At 46.1% G+C, this 12,116-nt stretch overlaps 1 protein-coding gene across 1 annotated transcript; it reads right to left on the bottom strand.

Annotated features, from left to right (window-relative positions):
* Positions 1–927: 927 nt before the first annotated feature.
* fzd9b (frizzled class receptor 9b) lies at positions 928–4,458 on the bottom strand. Its single transcript, XM_083773710.1, has 2 exons — positions 2,703–4,458; positions 928–2,370 (listed from the first exon to the last, which is right to left on the bottom strand). Exons 1-2 carry the CDS (start codon positions 3,897–3,899, stop codon positions 1,690–1,692), a joined length of 1,878 nt encoding a protein of 625 aa, XP_083629836.1. The 5' UTR covers positions 3,900–4,458; the 3' UTR covers positions 928–1,689.
* Positions 4,459–12,116: the final 7,658 nt, after the last annotated feature.

Raw genomic sequence — 12,116 nt, 5'->3', positions numbered from 1 at the left:
TATTTTCAAGCCGGTGCTGGATTATTTTTCTGAAACTACAGACTAACAGTACATTGAGCACAACTTATCTTGCATGCAAATTACATAAATTAAACACTATGTGAATCCATGCAGGGGGTTACTGGAAATCCACTTCAGATTCGTTCTTCTACATCAAAGTGCTGCATATTTGCATGGTGATCAAACGGAGCAGGGGAAGCAAACGGGGCACAATAGTGATTTGAGGGAAGGATTAAAAAACAGCCATTAATTAAATATATTCTTCTGCCCCTGCATTTTAAAGATGATGATGACTAACATTAATACGTCCCAGGGTTTGTCATTGTCACGTCTATTCATCATCCATTCTCTTTGAGGATTATTCTTGGGGACGCCTCGGGGACCATCACATGCACTTGGAACATAACTCATTTGCCAGCGTTTCTCTGTACAAATGTGACAGTCTTGGTGTAGAATAGCAGCAAAACTAGCACAAAACACGAAGGCTGTGAAATGAATATTAAGGACCTGTGACAATCACAACCTTGGAATACTAAGATTAGGCCTATCAACAAAAACCTTTAAAAAATATATTTTCATATTCGCAAATGAATCATCATCAAACAGCAATAACACCAGACAGTAATACAATTATTTGAACAAGAGTTCCTCAATTTATTATCCTCCAAAAGAGCAGAACCAGAGTTTTAATAAAGGCACTTAGCTTCCCTGGACCTTCAGTACTCGGCCTTTTTAGTGAATAAGTAAGTCTGAACAATCAATCAATCTGGTAAGAGCCAAAGTAAACTTTTAAATTAAATATATTTACAATAAATAGAATATTTATACAGATTTATACAGTTACTCTCTGCCACTTTCAGGGGAGGAGAATAACGTCTCCTCCTCAAAAACACGTCCCATGCAAGTCCCCCCCCCCCCCCCCCCTTTCCATTTGCAAAGCTGGGCAGCAAGACAACAGAACACAACGTTAACAAACAACTATGTTTAACAACAATACTGAACATTTCCCTTTTTATGCACTGAATACTGTTTGTGGATAGTTTCTCTCATTCCAACGCCTGTGCTTGTTTGTCCCTAAGCAACAACAACAGAGTGGCAGCTCATCTGTTCAACTCCTCTTCTCAGAATTGTAGTCTTTTTTTAGCAGCTCCTTTAACACAGGGCATAGAGGTTTGTGTGTAGTGTGTGTGTGTGCGTGACTGCGTGTGCGTGTGTATCTTGTCATTTGTGCGTGTGTTTATCACGTGGCGTGTGTACTGTGTAAGCCCCTTTCGGGACCCATCGGTTACCTTTTCAGAAACGGTAACTGAAGGGCTCCGAAAGGGGCTAGTAAGTGGGTGTGTTGCTGTGTGAACATGTGAGGAACGAATGCCTACATAACATGTGTATAATATACGTACGTACGTACGTGTGCTGTGCATATGTGCGTGCAGAGCCGTGCACCCTCTCTCAGTCAGACATGTGTGGGGGCCGTCTGTGTAAGAGGTCTGTCTGTCTCGGCTATGACCCTCTCAAGGCTTATTCATACATATAGTTTTAGGTGATAACCACCGAAAACTACAACATGACGTCACTGAGCCGCGGGTGGTATAAGCGGCTCACCCAAACACGTCTCTCTGTGTTTTCTACTAAACCACCGTTTCGGTGGTCGCCTTATCACCTAAGACTGGAGTATGAATAGGCCGTCAGTCAGACATGCGTGGGGCTGTCTGCGTAGTAGGGGTCCGCCTTGGCCATGTGCAGCACCACGGCGGGGGACGTCTTGTAGTGGCAGTGCGTGCTGCCGCAGCTCACGGCGCCGCCGCAGGCCGGCTTCCTGCCGCCACCGCTAGTCCTGTCCGACTGTGCCATCTTGCGGCTGCTGCACAGGCTCTGCCAGGTCTGCAGCGTCTTGGAGCTCCACACCCACACGCCGCTGGTGATGCCCACCACCAGCGACATGAAGATCTTCAGCATGAACACGGCCACCGTGGGCACCGACTCCCGCAGCGAGCAGTCCTCGTGGTGGTGGTGGTGGGTCCCCCCCCGGCGGGCCCCCGGCAGAGACACGCACTTCTCCTCCAGGCCGCGGAACTTCCAGTAGTCCATGTTGAGGCGCTCGTAGAAGTAGCACACGATGACGCAGGTGGCGGGCACCGTGTACAGGATGGAGTAGATGCCGATCTTCACCATGAGCTTCTCCAGCTTCTCCGTGTTGGTGCCCTCGGTCTTCATGACGCGGCGGATGTGGAAGAGCGCCACGAAGCCCGTGAGGATGAAGGAGGTGCCGATGATCAGGTAGCAGGAGAGCGGGACGAGCACGAAGCCCGTCAGCGCCCCGGGGTCCATGCTGCCCACGTAGCACAGCCCCGTCAGCTCGTCGCCCGCCACCTTAAATGGAAAAATTGTGCGTTTATATAACGCCTTTTCATACATAGATTGTGCTTTACATTCACTCATTCATACACCGATGACAGAGGAAACCATGCAAGGCACCAACCTGCACATCTGGAGCAATCAGAGTCTTGCTCAAGGACACTTCGACACTAAAGGCCTATTCATAGTTTTCGGTGAAGAGGTGACCACCGAAACGATGCTTAGTAAAAACAGAGCGGTGACCACCGCTGCTCAGTGACGTCATGCTGTAGTTTTCGGTGGTCAACCGTCTTCACTGAAAATCGGACTACCAATAGGCCTTAACTCTCACTCCGACAACAACTCACCTTCCTCATGGTGAGGATGACGATGGTCTTGAGCGCGGGCACGCCCCACGCCGCCATGTGGAAGTAGTTGCTGTGGGCCTCGATGGCCTCGTGGCCCCACTTCTTCCCGGCCGCCAGGAACCAGGTGAGCGTGAGGATGACCCACCAGATGGACGAGGCCATGCCGAAGTAGTAGAGCACGAGGAAGACGATGGTGCAGCCCGTGGACTCCAGCCCCTCCTGGATGACGTAGAGCTCGCCGTTCTCGCGGTCGCACGCGATGTTCTCGGCACCGGCCACCGAGCGGATGATGAAGGCCACCGAGTAGACGTTGTAGCACATGCTGAGGAAGATGATGGGCCTCTCGGGGTACTGGAAGCGGTGCGGGTCGAGCAGGAAGGTCAGCACGGTGAAGGCGGTGGACACGAAGCACAGCGTGGACCACACCGTCATCCAGATGAAGGCGAAGTCCTTGTCGCTCCGCGACCAGAACACGTCCACGGCCGAGGAGCAGCGCGGCGCGCACGACCGGCTCTTCTCCACGTACTGGAACTTCTCCGGGTTTTCACAGGATCCCCCACCGAGGCTGCCGCTGCCCCCCGTCCCCGAGCGCCCACCACCACCACCACCGCTGCTGCTGCTGCTCCCCCCAGCCGGCTGTCTGGGCCTGGGCGGCACCACGGGAAGCATGCCCTCTCCCTTCTTGTTCTCCGTGGCGGTTCTGGTGTCGTTCTCCGGGGCTTCCATGCACAGGGCGTTGGGGTCGTTCCGGGTCGGCAGCTTGGCGCAGTCCAGCGAGTCGGGCCAGGCGTAGCTGAACTTCTCCATGATGGGCGAGCACCGCTGGCGAGCCTGTTCGCACATGGGACGGCAGGCGGGGATGGACGTGGAGACCTTGTCGGTGCACATGGGCGCGTACAGGGAGCACAGGAAGAAGCGGAGGTGCGGATCGCAGCCGTACTCCACCAGCGGCGCGAACTCATTCAGCTTGATGGCAGCCTCCTTCTGGCTGTCGTGGTCCATGAAGTTGGGCATCCGGGTCAGGTTGTAGCCGATGCCCTGGCACATGGGGATCACGATGGGCTCGCATTTGGCCGGTCTGCCTCGCTCCAGGTCGTACGAGCCGATTTCGAAGCTGGAACTGGAAGCGGCAGAAATCACCAGCAGACACACCAGAAACATCACCATCTTCAATGGGCAACCACGACCCGTGCTCATTTTTCAGTCATATGTCAGAAATAAAACGTGTGTGTTTTAAAAAAAGGACTGTCCATGCAAAATAAAAAAGCAACGAACGATCCGCACTTTATTATATCCCCATTGAAGAAGAAGGCAGGTCCAGATTCGCGCCGTCCGTTCCGTTACAAAAATATAGACAAGAGCAGCATTTACAAAACGAGGCTTCCTTCCATGAAGAACAATATTTCTCAGATGATGATGATGAAGAAGATCCTTTCCCCAAACGGAGACACTAGCCTACTCCGCAAAACGATATTAAATAAACTATTAGAATGTGTGACACGAAAACTTCCGAGCAACAACGAACCGGAGGAGAAAACGTTTCAAAATAGACCGTTGAACTGGAACGCGACAAGCTGGGTAAAAAGCGCAGTCAGTCCTCGAACCAATTGACTCGGTGCTCTCGAGTCTCAAGCAACTGTCCGTGGGATTCCAACAGCTGTTTGTAGTAGTATTGGTGCAAACAAACAGCGATCTTTAACTAGGTTCTCTCTTCTTAACTGTTAACCAAACCGCTCCTTCTTCCACCGTGGCTTCCACACAGGCTACTACACTGAACTTTCTCTCTGCTGCATGCGGGGACTTCAATGAGGGAGAGGAGGGGGTGGGCATTTACTGACGCCCACCATACCATTTACTAGTGTGACGCTAGCTCATTCCACACCAAGGAAAATTAAGTTTTTTTAATGTTGATGATCTGACTGACTCCTGGTACTTTAGTAGGCTTGTTTCAATTTTAAACGCTACACGAAACATGCAATTGTTTTATTATTATTATTCTTTAATATTGTTATTTAAAATGTCCTTTTTTATATTTGTATTAACAAATAGTTTACTAGTCTTATATAGCCTAAACATCCCTTTCCAGACCTATACCCAAATCCCAACAGTTTAATAAGTGTAAACTATTAGTTTACACTTAGGCAATTAGTTACACTTGGGTTACTATTAGGCATTAGTTCTCAAAGTGGAGTCCGGGGACCCCTAGGGTTACTTGAGGGGGTCTGTAACTCTGAGACTGTACAAATGGAACCAAATCAAACCCCAACAAGTGTATAGCAGTGGCTCAGAGCCTCTGCCTGATGGCCTAAAAAGTCTATTATCTCCCCCGGTCCATATCCCTTTGGTCTAGTGGTTAAGATGTTGCACTTTCACACAGGAGACCTGAGTTCAAATCCCGGGCGTTAGACAATATAAATTGTGGTCCCAGAGGTAGAAATGCCATTAAATGGGGTCTGTAACTGAATGCAGGTCAAACTGCATTCAGAAATTAAAATGGTTCAGAATCACTGCTATAGCTCCAAAACTATGGAATGCACTTCCTCAGCGGCGGAGCTACCGGGGGTGTAGGGGGGGTGGTCACACCCCGGCCCGGACCTCCTGAGGGCCCGGACTGTCAGATGATCGATGGACGATTTTTTACACAGTCACTCACGACTGATAAAACCAGCGGGCCCCGCGAATCCTGCATAGGCTCCCGCAATTAACTAACTAACTCCTCTTGCTTCTGAAGAAGTCGCCGGTCGCTTTCTTCTTTTTCTTTTTTTCTCTGATGTAAAGAGAAGTTTGTGGCAGCGCGAGCTGCGCGACCCATGCTGCTGCGGCCCGTGCACTCAGCACATCGCAATTTCGTTTTGTTCTGCTGCTGCAGTTGGAATTAAAGAATGACAAATAAAGCAATCTTGAATCTTGAATCTTGAATTAACCAGATACAGAGCCTATATAGCCTATAATAGCCTACACTTTAACAACATATCATGTCTGTCTGATGAGAATTTAATTTACCGCGCTGCCGAGAGAGAGTCGCTGTAAGAGGTCCAGCCAGGGCTACAAAAGTGGCAAGACCTGTCACTCATTAGTAGGCTAATCACTCTGTGTGATTCCACAACGGACTGTTTCGATTCTAAACCCCTTCTTGTTGCTTTTCCCTGTGTGCGATCACTCAGCAAAGGTGAAACAGAACACAAAGATGAGTAGTAGCCTATTTATTTTTTTAACACGCAGCACCTCTCTCTCTCTACGTCTCTCTCTCTCTCTCGTGTGTGTGCACTGCTGCGCAATGTCACAGACACAGACGCGATCAATAATATATAGCATAAATAACAGGCAAAATATAACACTTTCCCTCTATCTGTGACTGTGATCATCTCCTCACACACACAACTCCTCTCTCGTTCATGCACGCCTGCTCAAATTAGCAGCAACTGTTAGCGTAAATGGGTTTTTTTTTCCCGATGGGGGGGGGGGCCCGGTCGTGCTGTCTCACACCCCGGCCCGGACAAATGTTGTTCCGCCACTGCACTTCCTGCAATCAGAACAGCAGACTCACTCCCAATCTTCCGTAGCACTTGCTCTAGACCCGACAACCTTACAGGCATTATGCAAAGGCCAGAACCACTGGACTAAGGGTTCAGTCAGTCCTTTAACAGTTATGTCATGTGATTGTGACCACTCATGCAGAGGATGCAATCTCTCAGGGAGTCTGCTATTTCTTAATTTCGTTAAGAAATAGCAGACTCACTTTTCACTTCAAAGAGAAACCAACAAGGTTACTACCCCACAGAAGTGGTTTTCAACTCTTTTCATATTATATCAAGGTGAGGTCCATTATTTATTCTGCAGTTGAGCCACGAACCATGCACCATTTGATCAGATTTAGCCTCTCGGACCCAAAACTGATCAAGATAACGATTATTTTACATTCTCTAATTGTGTAGACCTTTTTTTTATTCAATTAATTAAGTAATGCAGATGTTTAACAATAATTTAACTCCAGAGAACACAGGTCCATTTGGTTTAATTTTACGTTCGAGATTAATTTTACGTTCGACTTAAGAGATCAATAAAGGGTTCCATTTGGTTACCAACTCTCCATCAGTTAGCTGCATGGGGACCACCTGGAACCCCCTCAAGGACCACTGGTGGTCCCCGGACCACTAGTTAAGAACCACTGCCCTGTGCATTGTATTGATGATAAAGTGTGGACTCAGAGAGGACACATATTTCCATCTAGTGGTTGAATGAGAGAGACCACCTCAAATCCACAACAGGATGTACCGGTATGTATAAAAGAGATGATTTTCTCAAACCAGGTCATGAGCTATAATCCTCCAGCAGCACATATTTAGTCAAGTCTGGTCACATCATCACAGACACAGAGTTTAATTTGAACTTCAAAGTGTGTCTCACAAATTGTAAAAATCTATAGAGTTGTCAAAACTTTAAAGATCCACTTCAACAATTTTCATCCTATCTTTATATTTGGTTGTCACTCACTGTACGTGGCTCTAAAAAGTAAAACTAACCCGTGGCTCCCGACATGCACGGCAGGTTAAAACTAACCCATGGCAGGTTACAACTAACCCGTGGCTCCTGACATGCACGGCAGGTTAAAAGTAACCCGTGACTCCAGACATGCATGGCAGGTTAAAACTAACCCGTGGCTCCAGACATGCATGGCAGGTTACAACTAACCCGTGGCTCCAGACATGCATGGCAGGTTACAACTAACCCGTGGCGGGTTAAAACTAACCTGTGAGGTTAGGTTCAGGGTTGGGTTTTGGGTAGGGTGTCGGACTCATGACTGTATACGACTGTTAGTACATCGGACCAAACACATGCACCCCTGTGACAGTTCATAAACCTGACTACCAGTCACGTCATATTTCTTTCTTTATTTTTATCATATTTCTATCAACGCAAGAATGGCTTCTATTTCAGCTTGCCAAGTCTCCAGGCAGAAAAGAGGTTCTAATTTATATATATATTGGAATCTCCATTGATTGGCAGGTTTCTGAGCTGTCCAAAGCACACCAATGAGACACAGTGTGAGGCCCAAACAGTATAGGCTACCAATGCAACTCCTTACAACAAAACAGTCACACCAAATTAAGCAACTCCTTGCAACTGCCATTGGGGATAATGGTTTCATGCAACCACATGGAACTAATCGTTGCATATGGCGAGTCATTGGTGCGGTTTGGGCCTGAGACAGAGCCTTATGAGCATTAGTAAGCTCTAATTCTATGAAGATATGGTTGAAAATGGGTGACGTGTAGGTGGGTCTTTACCCACCTACACGTAGATAAGTTAGATACAGTAACGTGTGTGTGTGTGTGTGTGTGTGTGTGTGTGTGTGTGTGTGTGTGTGTGTGTGTGTGTGTGTGTGTGTGTGTGTGTGTGTGTGTGTGTGTGTGCGTGCGTGCGTGCGTGCGTGCGTGTGTGCGAGAGGCTGAGTGAGAATGAGTTGTAAAGGGGAAAAATAATGAAAAACCTTGGGTGGTTGTAGTCACAATGCTACTGTATTTAGAAACCATTATCTTGTTCCTCCTTAATACTGATTTGTGTTGATTATGTTATTGTTTGAATGTATGTATGCACTAAATCACCCAATAAATAAATAATTATAAAAAGAAAATTGAAAAAGGGGGCAAAAATAAATAAATGAGTGAAGTGCTCCTTTAAGTTAAAGTTAGACGTATACAGTAGAGCCAGTCAGAAACACACTGCTTGGCTAATAAAGATTTCTGCAGTCAAGGCAACCCATATTATGGTCGGACATTTCACTCCATTAGCCCTCTATTAATAAGAACCTGTGAATTTGACACTGTCAGAAGAAACGGAAATTTCTTCTCCTTATGCTAAATGCTGTCCACTCACGCCAGTTGTTCCAATGTGTTTAGTATATCAGATCTGGCATTAGCTTAAAAAATAAAAATCCTTCTCCTCGCCTCCTCCAACTGCAAATTAAGCTTGATCGAGCGAGAGGGAAAATGCATTCCAGACCCTGAGATTGATATCTTAAGTCTACGTCAGCATATGACCTTTTGGTGAATCAAATGGAGCACTTCTGACTGAAAGTCACATTACTTCTTAGCAGCACTTTGCACTTTAAACGTTTCAGTTCCACACTTCAGAGACGGGGGGGAACCTGAGTGTGCCCTTTTAGAACGCCACAGATTATTATCAAAATGATACTTATCTTGTCACTGTAAGAAGCAGGATACATCAGGAGGCGTTAGCGTCCAGTTTAAAATCCCAAAAATCAAAGCTTGTTAGTGTGTGAACACTAACAAGCTTCATCTATTTCCTTATTATAGGACTGTAGCCTATATATGGAGATGGTGTTATTCGTCATTTGTACTGCTATTCTTCGGAGTCTTGTGAATATTGTCTGATGCACCGAAAAATTATAATGAACTTGATGATGATGATGACCAACATAAACTGTTATACTGTTACTGTTATAGCCATAGGCTATTTGTGTAGCAGGTAACATTAACCGGCCACGCAGGTCTGTTTAATCCATTCTGGGCGGGAAGCCCTTTTGGTGTTTTAAGCATTATGTTATGCTCTATTATGTCAAGCTCATAGCGCGCCACCGAGTGCCGCACTATGAGCTTGTAGATCTGCTGTTTTTTGAAAAAACGTGAAAATGTGGCACAAATCTTTGAATATATATTCTTTCAGAGCAAACGTTTTTAACTCAAATCTTTGCTTCTGGTGAGGTCCCTGGAAGTGACTACATATTTTCAGATGGGGGTCTGCAGATAATTCTGGGGGTCCTTGACACAAACTTACAAAGGTTGATCACTACTGACACAGAAATCGTCCTCAGGTCTAACGGGATGTCTGACTTATGGGCAATCTCCAACTAGGATACATTAGTGTTAGAAATGATTTCAAACGACTTTTCTTGTAACCACCGCACTCTGGCTTATACTGTATGGTGCGCTATCAACTTCATACAACACCTGTGTGAACTGAGCGGTGCAACTATACATTTATTGTTATAGTTACTGTACTGTACTGTGCTCTGTACTGTACTTTGATTCTTTTTGGAAAGAAATCTTCGAGAAATGACAGAGTTACCGTGTGGGGTCCCTGGGGGGTCCCCGGAACACCCAGACCCCCAGGAAGGCACATCCAGACTCCCAGGAACGCGCCCAGGGCTCGTACCATATAGTGTACTCTTTGCCACTTTACTCTGTGCCGTACTCTACTGGCCACTTTAGGTGTTGCAGCTGTCCGTGCTCGGACACAGAGACAGACACGTAGTCACGTACACATACATAGAGACAGACATGTACACATACAGTACAGTACAGTACACAGGGACACACATGGCTGCGTAATGGAGGGTACTGCGGGTCGCACACACAGTGGCAAGAGTGAATAATGTCAACTATTTGTATTCTCTACTACATCACAAATGAGTTGACAGACGTTCCGGCTATCCAGCAGCCTTCATCAGTCAGAAATTATTTCAAGCCTTGCATGGCTGTCCTCAAATAATTTTAACTGGACTTGGGTAATCGTATCCCCTACTGTCTTGCCAAACAACCCAACAACACACATACTCCCTCCGCGAGCTCCTGTGGCCTGTGGGAGTGCCAACCTCTGCCCCTTTGCCCACCCCCATTTCTTCTGTAAATATATAGAGCAGTCCGCGGTTTCCATATCGAGGCCCATTATTTATTCGGCATTTGAGCCACGGACCACCGCGTTTGATGACATTTCGCTTCTAATATTTTGTTGCCGTTGGATAAGAGTTTGTCCACAATTCCATGCTGTATTGATGTTGGATACCATAGGAGATAACAGGCAAATAACAGGCAGATTAAACAATTATCAAAATAACAAGTATTGTACATTCTATAATTGTTTAGAGTTTTTGTATTTGTATTTATTTATTCAGCACAGTATAAAAACAACACAGTGAACATATAAATATGAGAAGGGTAAGGTGCTAGGCTGTAGTTGTATACTTCTTGTAAACTAAATCATAAAGATGTTTAACAAAAATAATGTAACTCTGGGCGGCGGCGGCGGTGGCTCAGGGGTAGAGTGCCTGGATGGTAACCGTAAGGTTGCCAGTTCAAACCCGGGCTCCCCCAGAGTTACTGTCGAAGTGTCCTTGAGCAAGACACTGAACCCCTAATTGCTCCCGATGTGCTAGTTGGTGCCTTGCCTGGTTTCCGCTGCCATCGGTGTATGAATGGGTGAATGTAATGCACAATCTCTGTAAAGCGCCTTGGATAAAGGCGCTATATAAATGCACCATTTACCATTTACCATTTACCAGCTGTCCATCATTTAGCTGGGGACTGCAATACCGCCCCTGCCCAACATTGATATGATATGATATAGTACTTTATTGTCAGTTCACACTGAAATTTGTCTTGCGACACAGCAGCCAAGTATGCAGAACACATATACACACATTTGACATAACACAAAGAACAAGACAATTTACATACGTAAAGACATGAAGACAAGAGCAATATCCACCGCTTAGATTATCCTGTGGCTACTACAACTCCTGATTAAGCCTCAAGGTCGACTGGTGGACAAAGGACCTCTTTAGTCTGACCTTATTGCAGACAAACATCCATACCAGGTGGTACTACAGTACTGAAGAACATTACAGAACTTGTAGGAAGAGGTAGAAGGGCTAGAAGAGGAAAGTTTATCTATAGTGCAGCTTTAAGTCAGTTTAGGTGGCGTTCATAATCTTCTACAATTACTCAAGATTATTATTATTAATTGGCCGGATCTACAATTTAGGCATTTACTGTAGCAGACGCTCTTAATCCAGAGTGATTTACAGTAAGCAAGAACAACACATGGTAATACATCAAATACATAGAAGATTCCTTGATGACTATCATCAAGGAAGCAAGCTAAGAACCTTTATAGCTATAATTCCTTTGCTGCAATATTCCTGAGTTCACTCGGGGGGGTGTGACAGATTCACTGAGGCACCAGCCAGGGCATGATTAGGAGGAGACTCAGGGTCTGACCGCAAAACTGTTGTGTGTCATGGATTGTATAATAGTAGACCATTGTGCTCAGTGTGTGTGTGTTCTATTGACGATGATCGTGAAAGAGTTGTAATATTTGCAATGTTAGTATTTTTTATTTGAGAGTTACATGGCCCACAAGTGATTTGTCTTCAGAAGGTCATTGCTGTTTACTTTGAAACTGAAACAGGAAAGAGAACGATTTACTGTCTCTCGCTCTCTCTCTCTCTCTCTTTCCATCACCCCCCACCACCCAGATCAGTATTACAATACCACTGTCTGTCAAATCTTTTTTTATGTCTTTGTAATAAGTAGCCTCCACAAAAGGACCCCCCCCCTCCCGCCAACAACATCCCACCATCTTGTATTTCACGCATTCATCAGGCGTTGCGGT

This window comes from Protomyctophum parallelum (assembly GCF_964188405.1).
Source record: "Protomyctophum parallelum genome assembly, chromosome: 9".
Lineage (NCBI taxonomy): Eukaryota > Metazoa > Chordata > Actinopteri > Myctophiformes > Myctophidae > Protomyctophum > Protomyctophum parallelum.
Note: the sequence above shows the minus strand (reverse complement) of the source record. Positions and strands in the feature narration are given on the sequence as shown.